The sequence below is a fragment of the Mastigoproctus giganteus genome, chromosome 9 (genome assembly GCF_048544385.1).
Source record: "Mastigoproctus giganteus isolate SK-2022 chromosome 9, ASM4854438v1, whole genome shotgun sequence".
In the NCBI taxonomy this organism is placed as follows: Eukaryota; Metazoa; Arthropoda; class Arachnida; order Uropygi; family Thelyphonidae; genus Mastigoproctus; species Mastigoproctus giganteus.
The window spans coordinates 214,282,992-214,302,360 of NC_143583.1; the positions used below are offsets into that span (position 1 = coordinate 214,282,992).

The 19,369-nt window shown below is 40.8% G+C and overlaps 1 protein-coding gene across 1 annotated transcript in view; it reads left to right on the forward strand.

Moving 5' to 3' along the window:
• Nucleotides 1-19,369, forward strand: part of LOC150081116 (uncharacterized) — a 73,401-nt gene that overhangs the window by 39,143 nt on the left and 14,889 nt on the right. Inside the window, exons 2-3 of the mRNA XM_090381363.1 lie at nucleotides 2,615-2,757; nucleotides 3,026-3,116. Of these exons, the coding sequence (XP_090237489.1) occupies nucleotides 2,616-2,757; nucleotides 3,026-3,116 (233 nt within the window). The 5' untranslated portion in view covers nucleotide 2,615. The remainder of the gene's footprint in view (nucleotides 1-2,614; nucleotides 2,758-3,025; nucleotides 3,117-19,369) is intronic.

Below are 19,369 nucleotides of genomic sequence, written 5' to 3' on the forward strand. Positions count from 1 at the left end.
GAGAGCCTTGTCAATGAATTCGACCATGGAGAGACCGTGCAAGGCTTCTGGGGTAGAATTTTTCTTAGCGTCGTCTTTGCTTGTTAAGCAGAGACTGTTCTTGCAAGGATGGAGTCAAATAGAAGTGTGGTGCAAGGATATTTGCTAATCCTATTGAGGCATTGTTAGGTTGGTCGGAAAACTGATAGCTTGCGGGGGAGGATGGCACAACTTCTTTTGGGACATAAAGCAGCCCGAAAAGTGAGGTTTTGGGAGGTTAACATGATACAGGGCGGGATGGTGCTCAGTGCCTTCAGACAGAAGGATAATAGAGGAATAGTTGAGGAACTTAAGGCATTTTTCCACTTTCTCAATAAAACCTTGTGCACCGGATTTTATTTCTGTTTTATGTTGCCATTGATGTTTTTCCTCATGCATGGAAATTTGCTTATATGTAGCCAATTCTTAAAAATGGTGACTGATCCCTCTCTTCAATTAACATCCCACTTTTTTTGATCAATGAATAAATTCATCGGTTGGCAATTCTTATACTACTTCGAAACTTTACATGTGATTAATGATTACCGATATGCACTGGCGATATTTTGACTTGCTGTATAGTACTCACCTTTAGCCTAAATAAATGGGAACTTAGCAATATTGATATTTCTAAGACTTCTGATTGCGTTTAGACAAAGGTCCTCTAAACAAGCTTCCATCTTATAGTTTGCCTTTTTTTTTTTTTTTTTCAACTGGGTAGCCAGTTTCCTCAAAACCATTCAAATAAGTGTAATATTGGATAGAAGTCATGGGACACCTACCGAGTAACGAGTAGGCCCGGATAAGGAAATTTTTGAGGAAAGTGTTCCACAGGTATTTCCATCCATGCTTGCTGCACCACTGTCCATAATTCTGTCGCATTCCTGGATGGAGGATCGTGAGCTCGAACGGACAGCATCCCAAAGATGCTCCACAGGGTTCATGTCCAGTGAACAGGGAGGCCATTCCATGGTGGTAAAATCTGCTGAATATTCTTCGAACCATATTGTAGTTACGACGGCTCTGTGGGGGAGGCACATTGTCATACTGGAAGAGTCCATTACCCTGTGAGTGCACGATGACAATGAAGGAATGCAGATGGTCTGAAAGGATGGACATGTAACCTGGACTATTCAGAGATGTCTAGAAGTACCAGAGGTCCCAACGTGTGCCAGTTGAACTCGTCCTAGACCACTACCGACCTTCCACCTGCTTGAACAGTTCCCTGTTGACATAACTGGTGCATAGCTTCGTGCGGTTTCCGCCAGATAAGGCACCCTCCCGCCCGCTGGAAATAACTTGAAACGGGACTCATCGGACCAGGAGATCCGTCTCCAACGATCCAAGGTCCAGTGCCGATGTTCTTTCACCCATTTGAGGTGTAGAATGGTGTTAGCAATGGGATTCTGGTGATTCGGCGGCTCCCATAACCTATTGCGGCTAGTGATCGCCTGATGGCCTTGGTGAAGTTGTGCTATTTTCGGTCTTCGGTGAATGCAGTGATGTAGCATACTTATATACCTGCCAAGTGGTGGGTTCGTCCACTAGCGAGAGGGGTGACAGCGTCACCTTGCCCGGAACCAGGTATCCGATGAATTCTATCCTTTCAGTGTAGATAGTTTTGTTTTCTAATATCTCCACTAATGCTTGTGTTCTCCCAGTTATCTGTTCTTTCTCCTACTGTTTTCGTCTTATATTAGTTACTTCGTTCACTAACTGGAAATCCTGTCCATTGGTTTTTTTTCGAAGACTGCGCACTGTAATTCCAGATTCAATTTTGGGAAACCCTGCTCTCCACAGATAGCTTTGCCTTCTGAATATCAATCAACAATTCCTTAAATTGCGATCTGCAGATAATTCTCCAATGGGATAAAGGAAAACTTAATAAAATACTATCTAAAAATTCCGCCTATCTTATTTCTCTCAAAAATGACCTTCTTTGCCCCAATCAGTAACATCATATTTCTAGATAAGATCACAACTCTTCAATGGGAACATCGAGGTGGAAGACAACCTGTCTTCTTCCCTTTCTTTGCATAAACTTATTGTAAATTATGCTTCTTCTGCATCGAAAAGAAAATTTGGTTTTTCACCTTTCCTCTCGGTGATACTTTTCTTCTAAACAACTCCGTACTGGAGGGGCGTTGACCCCAACAATGCTCTTAAATTCCTACACTATCTTAAAGAGAAGTAAGTTGAATTAATTGTCCGTGTCTTACAAACCATCTCCACTCTATCACGTAGACAGTTTCTACTGTGTCCTGCTGTAATTTCACCTCCTTTCTAATCATATTTCATTCAATTTGACTTCGATTAACGAGTCGCAATGCCCGTACATAGAAAGATTCTTAATCATTTAATGAAGACCAAATGAGAACTATTTCTTTCCAATGTTGCTGTAAAGAAATAGTTCTGAGTAAAGATTAAGGTCTACAAATTACTGTTAGTTTTCATCCAGTTAAATGTTTAAAATAAAAAATCCCAAATTTTCAGAAAAGTTTTTTTCTTTTTAAATCCTCTGTTACCAGTTCATTTGTTTAGAGGTAAACTACATCTGCGCCAAGTTCGATTCTAAGAAAGGAATCTTTATTTTCAGAATGACGTGCCAAATCACATCGACAGTGACAAGGGTGCTCGTGGTGGCTATCATCGTGTCTTGCTTAATGGTGGAACTAACGGCTCAGCAGTTCTATCCAAATGGCAGATATGGACGCAGGAGTTCTATCCCACCTGCTATCGGTAAGATTACAATTATACCTGGGGTTGTTTGTAACGTAATCATTTCCAAATTATCCGGTGAGTGTTTAAAAGGGTGTGGGTTTTTCAAGTAGGCAGTAATCACTTTTCGTGTAACCTTTTTGAAATTTGCGCACATGCATCTAAAACAGCACATGCAGCTGAAAAAAAATCACAAAATATTTGCTAAGAACTTTCATCAATGCAGAATATGCGTTTCACTGAAGCTAACACTGTGAAGAAAATTTAACTGGATTAATTATTCTTTCAGGAACAACCCAAGATATGGCAGTGACATTCTTCGGAGACAACAGTATTAACTGTATCTACACGGGGTACTCTGACTTCTACAGGTGTTCCAGGTAAGAACAGTTTCTCAATTGCATATATACCTGTTCTTTAATTAGCCCACTGAACTTGATAATATTTCAATGTCCAAACACCATTTGGACAGACAGGTTGACGAATAGCTGAAAGATGTTTAAGTAATCTTGAAGTTCCCAATGTTTTTGGTTTATTGAGATGTTTATTAGAGTAGTTATCTTTACAAGTAAGTTTGAGGGGACAACGATAGCTGTAAACAGAATGCTTGAGAGGGCATTTTCCCAAGAGGGACCTTTTTTAACGTACGTCATTGCAAGCTCTGTGTTGTCTATATAACGTGTAGAATCTGTGTAGTTGCGGCAGTGTAGTCAATACGGGCAAAATGATGCAGGTTGTTTGGCAGAGCTGCCCCGAATCTGGTAGATAACTGTAGGAAGAAGCACTTTTTCATTTCTTTGGATGCAGATAAGATGGATTTGAACTCTTGCAGAGATTTGACTCCTAAACATTCTGAAAGATTTTATTGCGTTGCTCTTCCATATAGGGAGTGTAAGAATGAATTGATTTATGTGCTAATGTAATTTTGGGTCTGATTCATTGGTTGGTTGATGCTGTTATTGAATTCAGGATGATTCCTGAATGGCAAACCGAGGCGTATGGTCAACCAGAAAAGTCCTGGGTTGTGTTATGATGTACCTGTTGATTGGGGGCAGTGGAAAAGCTTTATTTTGGAAATTATTTAATCTTTTCTTTCAATTAACGTTAAAGCTTACCTCTGGCATATGATGCGATAATCCTCTCTTGATGGTTCCCAGACCGTTTTCATTAGTTGCGTGTGGGACCTTCATTTAGGGCTTTCTCCGCCATACTATTTACCCCGGGAACAACTAAATGGTTTTAGTTGGAAAGACTGTCATTGTATTGATCCATCTGAAAGAAAAAACAAAAAAGTGGTTTGCTGAGGATATTCACTTTTTTGTTTTTTCTTTTTTCTTTCAGAAGGATAGCATAGCGTTTACGTGTTGTTCTAAGGCAAAATCTAGGAATTGAAGGATTTTGATGAGGATATCGTTTAATTTTAATAATAAATAAAAAAATAAACAAAGCGAATTTCTCATCAGTTATATCGTGGAATATTACGGTCACTTACCTGATTTGTAAGTTGATTCTGAAGGATTTCACAATAAGCAGTAGCAACACCCAATTTAGAAATAGCAAGATTTGACCGGAATTACTACATTTCGGGTCCCTGTAGATTTTATACAGGTTAACGAATTTTTGAGTTACTGTTTGAGTTTTAAACAGTTTTTAATTCCAATTAAACTGTTTCATGCCGGAATTGAATGTATCACCCCGAATGCACTTTGTAGCCTATTATCCGAGTTGCAAAATGGAGACAGTGGTGTAGAATGAAGTGGTTCGATACAGAATTGAACCCAGATTTGAACGTTGGTAATTGTATGATCTGTCTATTATGTTGGTAAAGTTTGTCGATTGTTGGCACATGAGAAGACCTGTGGAATACATTTGTAATATTCTTTTATTGGCGACTTCGCGACAACACTTGTTCGTGAATTTAGGTAAACATATGGAGTGACAAATCGGCAAGGAGTTCATACTTGTAATACGGTACACATTCTTTGATCAGCTGGTATTTTTGCGCTAGCCTGTGATGTATTGTCCTGGCCATCTGATCGTCGCTGTGAGTGTACTCCGTTTGGATGATCATCTTGTACCCTGCAGTGATGTGTTGGATCATCTCTGAGCCGGTGGCATCATCGACATGTCATCTGAACTCCGGGCTCCATTGCGATGCATTTTCTATAGTTCTTGGCATTGATTACATGCTCTTGGATGGCAAGCATGACTCCTTCAGTCTCGGAGAAGAGCATCCCGCTCTTGAGCCCTGCGTTGGAAGCCATTTTATCTATATGGTCTTAATGGAGGTCACTGTAATGTCTGCCATGGAGTGTCGTCTTTGCCCATCTTTCTAGCTTCGTTCGGGCCTTCTGGGCAGGAATGGCTCCTCGCTTAGGTTGAGTGGGTTATGCCACCTGGTAGACTGCTGCTGCATTTTTCTGGAAGTAATTCTTCAGGTTGGCTATCACTGTTTTCTTTTGCTCGATGAGGTCTATCAAGCCCCTTCCTCCCTCCCTCCCTCCGGAGCTATTGTCAGTCTCTCAACGGCTGACTTCAAGTGGTGTTGGCGGCTCGGTCATCATTGTCCTTACTTTCTCGTGATATCCTCCAGCTCGGTGTTAGTCCAGTCTATGATCCCGAAGGTGTCTGTTGTGCGTCTTCTTTCTGAATCTTCCATTCTCATCTCTTGCATATTCTTGGTTTTCCTCCGTTCTAGTTCTATCCAGAGGGCTCAGCTGCTATGTCTTACTTCACTTCTTCATATGTTGCCCCAGAACTCCTCGATCGTCTTCTGCTCGGCTGGTCCGTTTTCGTCTTCTCCTAGACTCCTGTAGAAGACTTTTTGGTTTTCATCGAAGATTCCGTTGTTTATTTTCCTCTGGGAGCTCTCTTTGTATTGGCGCAGTCTCTTGCTGAGTGAAAGGAGGTTCTGCTTCAGTGTGTCTAAGTATTCTCTTATCTGAATTTTTAGTCTCATGTTTGATGTGGACGTTGTCTGTTTGCGATCATGACTCTTAATTAAGAGTCAAGATCGCAAACAAACAACGCTTCTAAAGTCTTCTTTCCTAAGCTGGCGGTTTTTTTTTTTTTTTTTTGGTTCTGTTGCTGCTGGCATCTCGTTCTCTTCCATTAAATGTAATGACTGCATGGCAGAACAGCATATGGCTGTGTGGATGGCCTCCAGTGTTGCACAATTTTTGTCGAGGAAATATGGTGTAATTTGCCAAATGAGGTTTGCTGTGACTCTCCACGGGATTCTATTTGGTCTCTGCTTCAGTACCACGTGGGTCTTTGTGAGGTCTATTCCTTCGAATTATGCTAGGGTCTTCTATTCTGGATAACATGACCTTGTCTCTTTCTACTTCAGCTGCTCTGGCTTGTATTTCTTCTTGCTCTTCCTCCTCTGGTTCCATGTTCTAGGCGCACCTTTCGCCCGGATAAGGACACACGACGAGGCATTGAGTCATTCATTCTTTGTCAGTCATCCTTTCGTGAACATTCTAGTTATTATCATCATTCTCGAAAGAGTTCAGTTCCACAGGTATTTCCATCCATGCTTTCTACACCGCTGTCCATCATTCTGTCGCATTCCTGGGTGAAGGATCCAAAGCTCGAACGGACCTTTCCACAGCATCCCAAAAATCCTCCACATGGTTTCATGTCCAGCGAAGAGGGAGGGCCTTCCATGGTGGTAAAATCTGCCGAATACTCTTCGAACCATGTTCTAATCACAACGGCTCTTGGAAGCAATTTTATCTATGTGATCTTGATGGAGATCATGTAGTGTCTACCATGGAGTGTCTTCTTTGCCCTTCTTTCTAGCTTTGTTTGTGCCATCTGGGTGGGAGGAGAATCCTAGCTTAGGTTGAGTGTGGAATACCGCTTGTCTATCTTCCTTATGGCCTGGTGGAGTGCTACTGTGCGTTTCTGGAAATAACCTTTCAGGTGATCAATCGCTGTTTCCTGTTGCTCGATGAGGTCTTTAGGCTTCTTCTTTCCAAGATATTGCCAGTCTCTCCACGGTTGACTTTGGGTGGTGTTGACGGCTCTTGATCACCATTGTCCTTGTCTTTTTTCATAATATCCTCAAGCTCGGTGTTAATCCAGTCTATGACACAGAAGGAGTATGGGAATACATAGGTGTTTGCAGCTTTAACTGATTTTCTCCGTTCAGCTTTGCTTTAGTAGGCTTCTGAGTCTGTGATGGTATTTTTCAGTCATTCAGGTCTTCATTTCCTTGTGCTCTAATTGCTGAGACATCATCCCCAGGTATTTGTAGGTTCTTCCTCTGCCATGGCTTCGATCTCTTTATCAGTCTGCAGCTAGTAGTTTCGGCCGACTAATTTTCCATGATGCTATCCATGGGGTCTTGCATTTTCCCAAACCAAATTCCATCCTGATATCTTCGATGATCCGGAGTTGTTGCTAGAGTTGCTTCTCGGTTGCCGCGTAGAGCTTGATGACATCCGTATACATCAGGTGGGTGAAGTTGTACAGCTTCTTCCTTCCTTCTTTGAGGTTATATCCGTACTTGCTGCTGTGCTAGTACAGAACCACAGTGCGCTCAGAGCATCTTCCTGAAAGATTCCTCTTCTGATGGGGAATCTTCTGTTTGTGATATTCTCAACCCTAATGGTGGTAATCCATTTCGCCATCGTTGCTCCTAGGAAATTTATCACTACTGGACTGACTTTGTAGATGTTAAGCGTCTCTATTAGCCAACTATGAGGCACCGAGTCTAACGCCTTGCGGTAATCGATGTACTCTGTGTACAGGTCACGCTGCTTCTTGTAGGCTTCTCTATAACCGCGGCATCTATGATTAATTGCTCCTTGCATCCTTTGCTCATCTGCTTGCATCCTTTCTGCTGTTAGGCCATTATGTTTTAGCTTTCCAAGTGGTCTCATATCTTCTTGGTTATGCAGCTGGTCAGGATCTTGTACATCGTTGGGAGGCAGGTGATTGGCCTGTATTTCGCTGGGTTTCTTGTATCTTCGTCTTTAGGCTTTATGTGATTCCTTGATTAAGAAATTTTGCGATTGTCTCTGGGTGCCTTAACATAAAAAAAAAAAAAAAAAAAAAAACTTATTTTTAGACCACCGGAATAATTAAATTCCTCTGCCGTGCTGCGTGTCTTATGTCTGTTAATGATGTTCAACGATCGATTTGTCTGTTTTGCTGAACGAAAAACTCCATTTTCTGAGCGGGAACCTTGCTATCTATGCCCGAGACCGAGTAACTCAGCCACTACGCCCGAGACTAATTCAGGAGTGAAAAAAGCCCATTAAAGTTCCACGCGTCATCGACAGGATTCGAACTTGGGGTGCCTTAACATTCGGGTGAGCTGCACTGCCAGATGTGTGTACAAGTTAGCTTCTTGTACCAGTGGCTATGGATGTTATCTATTCTGGTTCGCCAGTTGTGGGAATTCTACTGTTTTACTCCTTCCTCTCGAATCTACCACTCTCATCTCTTGTACATCCTTGGTTTTATTCCGTTTTAGTTCTATCCAGGGGGTTCGGCTGTTATGTCCTACTCCCTTTGTTTCCTCAGATCTACTTGGGTGGTCCGTTCTCTTCTTTCCTGTCTTTTCCGAGACTCCTGTAGAAGAATCTTTGGTCCTTATCGAAGATTCGGTTGTTTATTTTCCTCTGGGAACTCTCTTTGTATCGGGCTAGTGTCTTTCTGAGTGTGAGGAAGTTCTGCTTCAGTGTATCCAAGTATTCTCCTATTCTCTGATTTTTGGTCTTCTGTTTGCTGTGGACACTCTCTCTTTGTAGATGCTCTTCACTTTTTCAATCAATTTCTTACTCCTGTTATCCTGTTGGTACTGGGTAAATTGGCCCTCTCGACTCTTAATTCTGCTATCTTCTGCTGACTTTCCTAAGCTGGTGGTTCCTTCTGTTTTCGGTTCTTCTGCTACTGTTCTCGCTTCCATTAATCGTAGTGACTGATATGGCAGCACAGTATCACGTGGGTCTTTGTGGGGTCCAGTCCTTCGAATTCTGTTAGGGCCTCCTTCCACTCGTCTTCTCTTCTGGATATCATGACTTTGTCTCTTTCCACTCGTCTTCTCTTCTGGATATCATGACCCTTGTCTCTTTCCACTTCAGCTGCTCTGGGTTGTATTGCTTCTTTCTCTTCCACCTCTGGTTCCGTATTGACCATATTGTTTGTACTTGATCGCTCATGTCCTGTTTGATTTTTTTCCAAGATTGCAGCGGCTATCAGGTTCTTCGTGACGATGGTTCTTTGGTCTGCGATTCGCTGCTCAATATCCGAATTGTTCCAACAACTTGGTATGTAGTCTCGACCTGTACATTGTCATATCGGTCTCTAGCTTGGTTATTTTGTAGCAAGCTCGCATGATGAACGTATGCTCCTTCGTGTGTTGGTGTATTCTTCCTTCTTGGGTGGTCACTAGCGCAGTTGCGAAGGAAGCACTTACATTTTGTGGGGCTGGATGGTCTTGCCCTTCTCTTGGTAGCCATACGGGGCACAGCTCCACTATCTGCCTTGGGAGACTGTCTCCGACTTTTAGAACCGACCCCTCTGCCTAATGAATGAACGCGAGTGACTTTATCCTGCGCCACACTTGATGCAATATAATTATTAATGCTCTGTAACATCATCCATCTATGGAGATGGTTATTATTTCTTTCTTCTCCTAATGGGTTTTCCCCATCATGCGATGGATACTCGTACCACGTGCATGAGGTTTATTATTATTGAGTGATAGGTCTTTATTGTCTGTCATTTGCTCTTTCTTCAGCAGGGGTTCGTTTTCAGTGTAAATGCTAATGTGATATGTAGTAGTAACGAAGGGCTTTATCTAAACCTTTCTTTACTTTGGGTTTGGAGTCGCAGGTCTTTCTGAATTCTCGTGTTACACAATTCTCACTTTTCATGACCCAATAGGACGATTTTCGTATGACTGGGTAAGTTGCATCCACGAAATTCAGTCATTCTAAGGATGGGAATGTGTAATTATTTGCAAATCTGTCGTTGACAATTATTACTTTTTAACCACGCAGCATTATTTGTGGTCATTCCTATTAATGCTTAATTAGTACCTGTAACGTCTTCGAACAGTTGTCAGACCCAAACCTCAATCAATCCTCCTCGTGGGAAAGCAAATTATTCACCTGAGTAGGTATGTTAAAAAGAGTTAATAATAATCTTATCTGGATTAAAGGTATTACCATGTGGATTAAGTTATGCTGAAATAGAACGTACTCGCTTTCCAACCTATCTATGAGAAGAATCGGCGTGAATGCATTTAACAAAATTAATGGATAAAAAAATATATTTTCTTTTAATACTAAGGGATCGTCTTCACTCCTTAATATGTTAAGGAGTGAAGATGATCCCTTAGTATTAGACAGTACAGATTTTGGCTTGAGGCTTAATTTTCCCATTACCTTCAATAATTCGTTCTAATCAAAAATTTATCCGAACGAGCCACCTCTACACCATTAGGTGGAAGCTTATTCCAACATCAAGTTACTCTGCAGTTTCCGTACGTCTGTTCGGTGACTATCTTTTTCCACTTTTTAGCTAAGTGTGCAGATGGTTGATAACGAAATAAGAGAAGGTGACACGACTTTATTCGGAGAAAATTTCAGCAAGACTTCTCCATAAATCATAATCTTAGACTCAAGTACCAATCACGGACAGAGGTAGATTAGGAGAGATAATCGCCTTTAATGCCATGTAATAATGATTTCGACATCAGAATGATTTCTCTCAACTGTCTTCATGGATAGCAGCATGACGAAAAGCAGATGCGTTCTGTTGAAGACTAACATCCTGCAGTTAACCAGTGGCCCCGTTGATTCACGGGCGTCCTGATTTCCGTAATGTTTATTTCCTTTCTCTTCGAGCTGCGGACTCGTCCAAAGTTATGCGATCAGAAATCCACTTTAGAAGGCGCACGTTTAATAATTTTCTAATGCTTTTGGGGTTTTGTCTTTGCTTTTTCTTCTGTTAATTGTATAACCAAGAGGTGCACGGGCGTCAGTAATTTTCACCCATTGCTGAGATTTATTGCAACTACTGTTGTGAATATGTAAACAATATTTCCTTTAACCTTAGTAAAATTATTGTCATAGTGGTCAAAAATTAACAAAACGCTTAAAATATTTCCGTATACATAAATTTAAGAAACCTGGTAGGTTAATAAACTGACCAAAATTTTCTTGACTTCCAGTAATGAATCGTGCAAAAGTTATTTTAATTTGTGGGATATTAAAAGGAAATTTTGTAATGCCCATTCCATAATTTTTAAACCATTTCTTGCTTTTTCCTTCTAAAGCTCTATCATTTACAGCTCTACTTATTTAGCTATCGCACGTTCAATTCATATATCACCAAAATGTAACTCTGCTCCAAGTACCCAGCTCTCTCGGATGGAATGGCCACACTTGGTAAAATCGCCATCCAACCCCCCACCAAATGGAAAAGACCTGAGTTCGAATCCGGTTGGTGATGGGAGGAATTTTTATGGGCGATTTTTCACAACGTGGTTGAGTTAGTTAGTCTCAGCCGAGGGCAGCATAGTTTTTATCCCGGAAACTCGGGTTTTATCATCTACCAAACAGGCAAGTCGACCACGCAATTTACAGACATCATACTGCGCAGTATGGCCTAAGTCGCTAAAGAACCTGAAATACAACAAACAACTCCAAGTATCATGCAGAACACAAGTATTACCTACAAGGCCAATGAAGGCAAGAGGACAATACGAGAAGTCAAATGGGTGGTTACACCTTCTTGTAGAGTTAACCTACTGCTAGGATTGGAGTCTTGTTTCATTATTAAGCATCCAGGAAGGCTTTTCTAGTGATGCATTGGTTCTTTCTCCAAGCAGTGGTGCAATGGTTAGGTCTAGACCTTTTTAAAAGAAGTATGGTACACCAAGGGCCGGGAACTCGAAATATAAGAAGGGCTATTTAAGATCATAATATCTTCATCCCCTCTACATTTTTCTGTTTTAAAAATTGCTAACTTTCATTCTTGGAGCAATATATCAGTATTCTCGTTTATCTCTTACTGCTTAAGTTCATTGTTAGCTGACCTTCGTGCCTATTTTATTCCTGACTCAAATTCCAAGAAACAGCTCCTTGCTGTATGAGAAGATGCGTGAGTAAAATGATAAAAACATTTTGATTAGTTTGTGTTTGTAACGGGAAAACCACAACTACCCGAGGGAAAACTTTTACAGTCGCAGTTCCAGACCAGTGGAAAATATCGTAAAGGCAGCAGTGGGAACCGAACACGTGATTCTGAGCTATCAGCGGGATAAAGAAGGCGTGTTACCAGCTTTACAAGGCAATGGGAACTTCGCAGCCAGACGACCATAACCGAATTGCTCCACGAGGATGCGTGGATGAAATTTCAAATAAATATCCTCGCATGTCTTCTGCCGATTCTGTATTTAAATACCATGTGCTCCGTGCAACTTCCCTTAAGGCTCTTGATTACACCAGATCATGAGATCTCTCCCATCCAGTTGAACTCGCCCCTCCCATTCAATTTGCTTCCTAAATTTCTCATTTTTTGTGCCTTTTGTCCTTCATTTACGTATTTTTGATAATTATTTTTCTTTAATATTAAAGAAAACAAGTTGATCTAACCGAGCGCACCACCGGGTTAGGTCACCTTTAAAGTACTTTAACAAGTACTTAAATTCTTACCGGGTGCATCTCCACGTAAAATTTAAAATACTGCCTTGAATATGGAACAAAAAAAAAGTGAATGGCGATTTAATTTGGCAATGAATGTTTTGAAAATTCGTTGTATCCAAAGATATAATGGAGAGTAATATAAGGGTTAAGAAAAAATGTTCCAATTTAGTGAAGTGCTTAATCAGTAAATTATTTTCACGCTGACATGTTGTTTATTTATCTCTCACTTACATCACTTCCTTCATTTTTTTTCTGTCAAAAGAATAGAGATAGGGAGGAAAAGCCTAAATCTAGATTTCATCACGTATACCCAAAATAATAAACTCACCAATTCTTTTATCCACTGCACTACTAGTTCAATTGTTTTCGCTCCATCTCTAATATTCGTTTCTAATATCCTCAGTTAATGATCTGTAGGCCCCATCAATTACTTAATTTCGCATTTAAAAATTAGCAAATTAAATGTGATTAATATCATGAACACGATTCCTGGTGGAGAGTCTTTTCGAATGATTGGTTTTGAGCGGTTTTGATAATGTATAATAGACTGAGAGCTATGTAAACTGACAGCATTATTAGAGAATTAATCGATGCTGAAATTCTTTCTCCGTTTTCAACAAACAAACATTTGCTTACTTCTTTCTATATCTGGTTGAATAATCCAGCAGATCGAATGTGGTTTCCCATCGCTTTCATTATTCAGTTTGTTTGCTTAATTAAATAATTATTAGTCTTTCATCGCCCAAAGCAGTAATCTTCTAAAAGTTTATTTCTTTATTAATCTCTTTGCAGTTTTTCCCTCTGTTTAAACAAATAACTAAACATGTCTGTTTCGTCCAGTGAGAGTAAGGGTTCTGGAAAAGCTCCCCCTGCTTGAATAATTTTTCCCTTATATCGAGATTGCGCCTCTGACAAACCTTGATAAAACATATGTTTATCAAAGAGTATGTGAATAGTAAATTTGAGTGGAAATTATGGTGCAGGATGTTTTTAAATTGGGCGAACCCGTACACTTACATTTATCTGGTTGTGGGAAAGACTTGGAAGATGTTGCTGATGAATTGAATACGCATTTCGCATTGATCTTTACTGAGGAAAGACTTCTCCAAGAAGCTGTGCGAGTGAAGCAGAGCCATAAGAAATTAGTGATTTCGAAATTACAGATGGCTGTTTATTAGAAAAATGTTTCGGCATAAAGGAAAGTAAGGCTCCCGGAGTTGATGGCATATACCCAATGATTTTGAGGGAGGCTTCCAGGGAGTGTATTGAAACATTGACGTTAATTATGAGGGCATCTTTGGACTCCGGAGAGATTCCTTTGGATTGGAGAAAAGCCAACGTATTGCCAATACATAAAGGCGGTTGAAGTTCGTAACTAAAGACCAGTTAGTCTGAATTAAGTGGTAGGGAAAATCTTAGAGGCAATGATTAAGATTGCAATCCTGAGATATTTAGATAGATATGACATTCTAAAGGACACAAAATATTTTGTTAAGGGAAAATCAAAATTAACTAACTTAGTAGGCTATTTTGACACAGTTACTCATGAGCTGGATTTAGGGAACAATTTTGACATAATTTATTTGGATTTGATTCAAAGAATTTGATTCGGTCCCTCACGAGAGGAAACTGTATAAGCTGGAACGTATTGGGATTACTAGAAAGATTCTGAAATGTCTTACTTGAGTGGCTGCAGGGCAGAAAGAAGAGGATTGTGATGAATTCTATTATTATTGCAATAAAGATTTCTTAATGGATATTCTTCAGATTAGTGTAACGTCAGGAGTGGGGACTCACAAGGATTGGTACTTGGACCACTGTTGTTTTTAATTTTCATAAACGATATCGACGAAAAGATAGACGGCTTTATGTTAAAATTCGCAGCCTACAAAGAGTGGTAGATCGTTTCTGAAGTCTATTCAAGTCATCCTGAAGGATGACTTGAATAGACTTCAGAAATAGTCAGAAAAGCTGTGTTTTAATGCAGCAAAATATAAGGTCGTACACTTGGGGAAACAGTAGCGCAAAATAACTTATAGACTTCGTGGGGGTTGAATAGTGGAGGAATAAAGGGATCTGAGAGTTACGAACTGGGCAGATATATTTTCTGAGCTATGTAAAGAGGCGGACAGGAAAGCCCATGGTATCCTATCGATGATTTATCGAACGTTATCCTGTAGAGATAGGGAGGTCATAAACCCACTGTATAAGCAATTGTAAGTCCACATTTGGAATACTGCTCAAGTATGGAGACTTCATCTAAAAAAAGACATCGAGATTCTTGGAAGGGTCCAAAGACTAGCAAATGAAATGGTGAGATCGGCAGAAGGACGACCCGTATAATAGGAGGAAAGACTCCTATTATGTGGGCTGCAGAACTTGGCAACCAGGCACCTAAGAGTGGACCCGAATGAGATTTATAAGGCTCTGAGAGGGATTAGTTAAAGATGAATGAAGGTGGGATTTTTACAGTTATCTGGAACCAAGGGCCATAAATTCAAATTTTAGGGTAATAAGTTTAGACTAGATTGCAGACTACCAGAGAATCATTGATTATCGGAACAAGTTACCTCCGCGGGTAGTTGGGGCTGACAGTTGGAATAAATTCAAATTATATAATTATCGAAGTGAAGAGAGAAGCGCATAATTTTTGTATTTTCTTATCTGCTTTTTCTTTCTTTATTTTTTATTTCTTTTTGCCGGTTCAGAAAAAGGTTTCTTGCACTGTACGGCTGATACTAATACTGATCTAATGTTATACTTGCGTGGACAGCATATAATTTGGTTGACACAAAAAAGGTTTGAACAGGCGTGGGTTATCAGCTGAATAGATTCAAGAAGCAGTTGACAGATATTCATATTAAATGCAATTATAAGATTCCATTTGTAATTACGGTTTCAATAAGTAAAAATAAATTTGAGAATTTTTTATCGCAACTGCTATTTCCGTTTAAAGATGCACGCAATATATCATTATATGAAATAGAAAGAAAAAGGGAAGCCACTCTACATAAAGAATATTGGCGCAGCCACGGATTATTGTTAATTTATTTATCTGTTTATTAAGAAACAGCCAGGCACAGCCATGAAGGCTACGAGGGTGGATCATAAATGCTCACAATATCTTGTTTATACAATCTTATACTTTAGAATAATTTGCTAATAAATTAATGTTTTGGACATGGGAAGATTAAGTCCAATTCCCAATCCCAAAGTCCCAGTTTGTCCCCTCCCACAAAAACAATAAGAAAAACAACAGCTCCGATCTTTTTTCAAAATTTCAGGACTATTTTTCTTTAGAATATTCTTAAAAATTGCCCATACATATTTTTAAACTGAAGGGCTTGTTTATCACGTTGTTAATACAGCTTACACCATTATATCGTGGACACAAAATTAAATTTCCAGCACGGGCAGTTTTAGAGGGGAATAAGTCCTTTCTGACTGCAGTGTCCAAACTGAAATGTTCGTTAATGTGGAAACACCCAAGGCTCTAACTCATCCTTCGCATTTTGGAAACACTTTGATTAGGTTTTTTGCAATATTCGTGGTTTATCCATAAAGGAAAGAGGCGGGTGAATTGCTTTAGACCTCCTGACAGGCAAACCCCAACCTTGGACGTCGACTAATGCGCGCTATTTTGTGTATTGGAGTAGTAACTCTTAATTTGTTTGAGAGACGCACTATTCCATATCACCCGAACTCACTAAAGGGGGCAGGGATGGGGGGAAAGATGATTTATTCCACAATTTGAGAGGATATTTCCCAACTGTCGACAGGGAAGAACGCATTACACATAACCAATTTGTTGTTCTCTCTTATAATCCAATCACATGGATTACCGGGCGACGCTGTAGAAATTAAACAGGATAAGGCAGCTGGTTGTTTGTAGGCAAACTCGTCCAAGTAATTAACGAGGACATGCTCGTTTAACCGAGAGAAAATCCCCGTCTCGTGGCTGCGCGTATCTGCTGTAGATTGCGATCTTCTCTCTGTCCGCCTAAGCGTGGTGAGATTTCGTATTGGTGATCTGGCTGAGCACGGGATAGTTTCATAACGAGGGTCATGACCTTACCGGCGCTTTTCGATAAACCGTAGTCAAGTCAGAAATTGGGCATTCCGATTCTTACTCTGCCTCTCAGTAAATATAAATAATCACCGCAAATAAAGACGCAGACCTGCTTTTGTCGAAAGTAATGCACTTAAAACCGTTGATGCTCATAATGAACCAAAGGGGGTATAAGAAAAAAGTGGATGTTCGCCTAGTCAGAATTTCGGTATCCACGCCTACTGACGAAAAGCAAGAACTGCTTTAGTAGCAGCACTAAAGAACTATTTCCAGACAGATAACTAAATAAAAGTTAGATGTCTGGTAATAGTAATTTTTCGAAACGCATTAGTTTAATCATAATTATTATTTTTTTATTAAACGGGCGATGAAGGCCTTACAATGATCTCCATCAAGACTACAGAGATAAAGAAGGCTTCCAACGCATGGCTAACCAGCAGGACGCTCTTCCCCAAGACCGAATAATCAATCAGAATCAACACCAGAAGCTAACGAAGAAATACCATTTGATCAGAGAAAGAATACCTGATTACAAATACACTGGTGCGCAAAACTTAAGGACCAGTCAGGTTTTCACCACCTGTAGCTTCTCATAGGAGTGGCCTAGATATGGGAAAAGCATACCCAACGAACCTCGTGAGGTACAGAAATGAAAGAAACAACAACGGAAACAAAACGGTACAGAGGGACTTTATTCAAAAAAGACAACATAGCACTGGCTGCCATGATACAAATGCATCACTGTCAAAGATGGAACAAAGGGAAGAGGTGGTCCTCAGTAGGAGATATGGCCACCCCCTAATGTCGATGCAGGCTTTGCACTGCCTGTCCATACTTAGAACAATGTTGTTGATAAGTTCTTGCGGTAACATCTTCCATTGCTCTGTCAGCGCCATCTACAGCTGGTGAACATTTTCTGGTGAGTGCGAACGTGCCGCTAGGCGCCTCCCCAGAGCGTCCCATATGTGTTCGATGGGATTTAGATAGATGGAACGAGCAGACCAATCCATACGAACAATGTCCTCACTTTCCAACAGCATATCAACAGCTGCAGTACGATAGGGTGTGGCGTTATCATCCATAAACACGAACTAGGGGCCAATGGCATCTCGGAACAGACGCACATGGAGAAGGATTACCTCAGTACAGTAGCGTGTGCCGGTTACAGTACCAATTTCCAGTATCTGGAGTTGTGTACGACCATCCAAGATAACGCCTCCCCAGACCAGAAAACCTCGACCGCCATATTGATCCCTTTCAGTGATGTTAGTGGGGTGATATCGTGTGTCAACCTTTCGCCAGATTAGTTGACGTCCAAAATCGCTGCTGAGACTGAATCTACTCTTATCAGTAAAGAGTATCTTACCCCATTGCGTTGCTGTCCACTCCATATGTTCGATGCACCACTCTAAACAATGTCTCTGATGGGCAGGTGTTAAAGGGACACAGCGTACTGGTCGTCGGGCAAACAGTCCGCTTTGTGAAGTCGCCTGGCCACAGTAAACCGCGATATCCTGTGCTCCTGTGTAGCTGGTTTGCAATGGGTCCCGCTGTCTAGTGTCGGTCCCTCTTGGCCTGTAGGAGTATATAGCGGTCATCATTGGGCGTTGTTTTTCGACGACGATCAACACTGATCCTTCGAACAGCTGTACATGTCGTTCTGAAGGCCGACGATGCTATGGGCGATACCGAACTCTGCATCCCCATTTCGACCTTCCTCGAGCTTACCAATTATTCGACCCCGGGTAAAGTTATCCAGATGTTGTCTACTGGCCATTTCCTTATTTGTAGCACTGTATGAAACCAATCTAATATCTGTAACAATCGTGCTCACCATTCGGTAATTTGCACATAACTGCTAAACTGCTGCTTTTATCTGTTTATGTGAGCCCTGTCATCACGATTCATACAAATTTGTATGTTTGAATGTGCACCAACTTTCTACTGAACGGCCACAGTTACGCAAATTGCCACAGGCTGTTTCGTTTGATTTTGTGGTTGTAACCTTTAGAAATAGTGCTGGTCCTTAAGTTTTGCGCACCAGTGTAGAAACTTTAGGCCGCACTAGAGACCACTACATACAAGCTGAACTGCAACCGCGCCATAAGAATGGACATGATGGTCCTCCACGATAGACCGGACATAACCTTCACTGACAAGAAGGAAAAGACTACCTACACCGGCATGATGCCAAAAGACCACTATAAGAACCTAGCAGCAATAGGCTTCCCAGAGAACATTCAAGGAACTTCAGAAAGCCACAATCCTGAACACATGTAGGTTAATGATATTCTGGTCTCTCCTTTTAATGTCCAGGTACGGCTGTTTCTTTTCAGAGACCACCTCTTCAAAGACTTGACTTATTGTGTCCTTCTTAGTTGCTGCTCTTACAGAGTCGTACCTAGACAATAAAAAGAGAGCCCAAAATGTGGTGTTAAATAAAAACAAATTTTTGTAATTGAGTCTACCGGAAACAGCAGTTGACTCGAACCACGTCATCATCCTAATTTTGTTGCCGCTCACAGTGTCGAACCTTGGCTTTTAATAATGAACCACGTCAGTATTTATCCTCATCCCCAAATTCTTAAGCCTACAAAAATGTGTAAAAGCAACAGCGATCCTCATACCTAGTGACCCGTTGATATCGTATGAGGTTGACCCTGCTCTGAATTCTAATGACTAGATGAATCGGCGTACTACTGGCTAAAGTATGCATCCCAAGCTTAGTGAAGCACTACGTCCCTATTTCGAATGCCTTTTGCTTTCTCAAACTGATGAAGAAGACTTTGCTCCCAGTATATAAGCAACATCCCACCATATGAACCTCCCCAGATTTACTTCTCGCTACCTAAACGATGAACAATCACAAACCACCCTCTTGCAACTGCGAACAGCG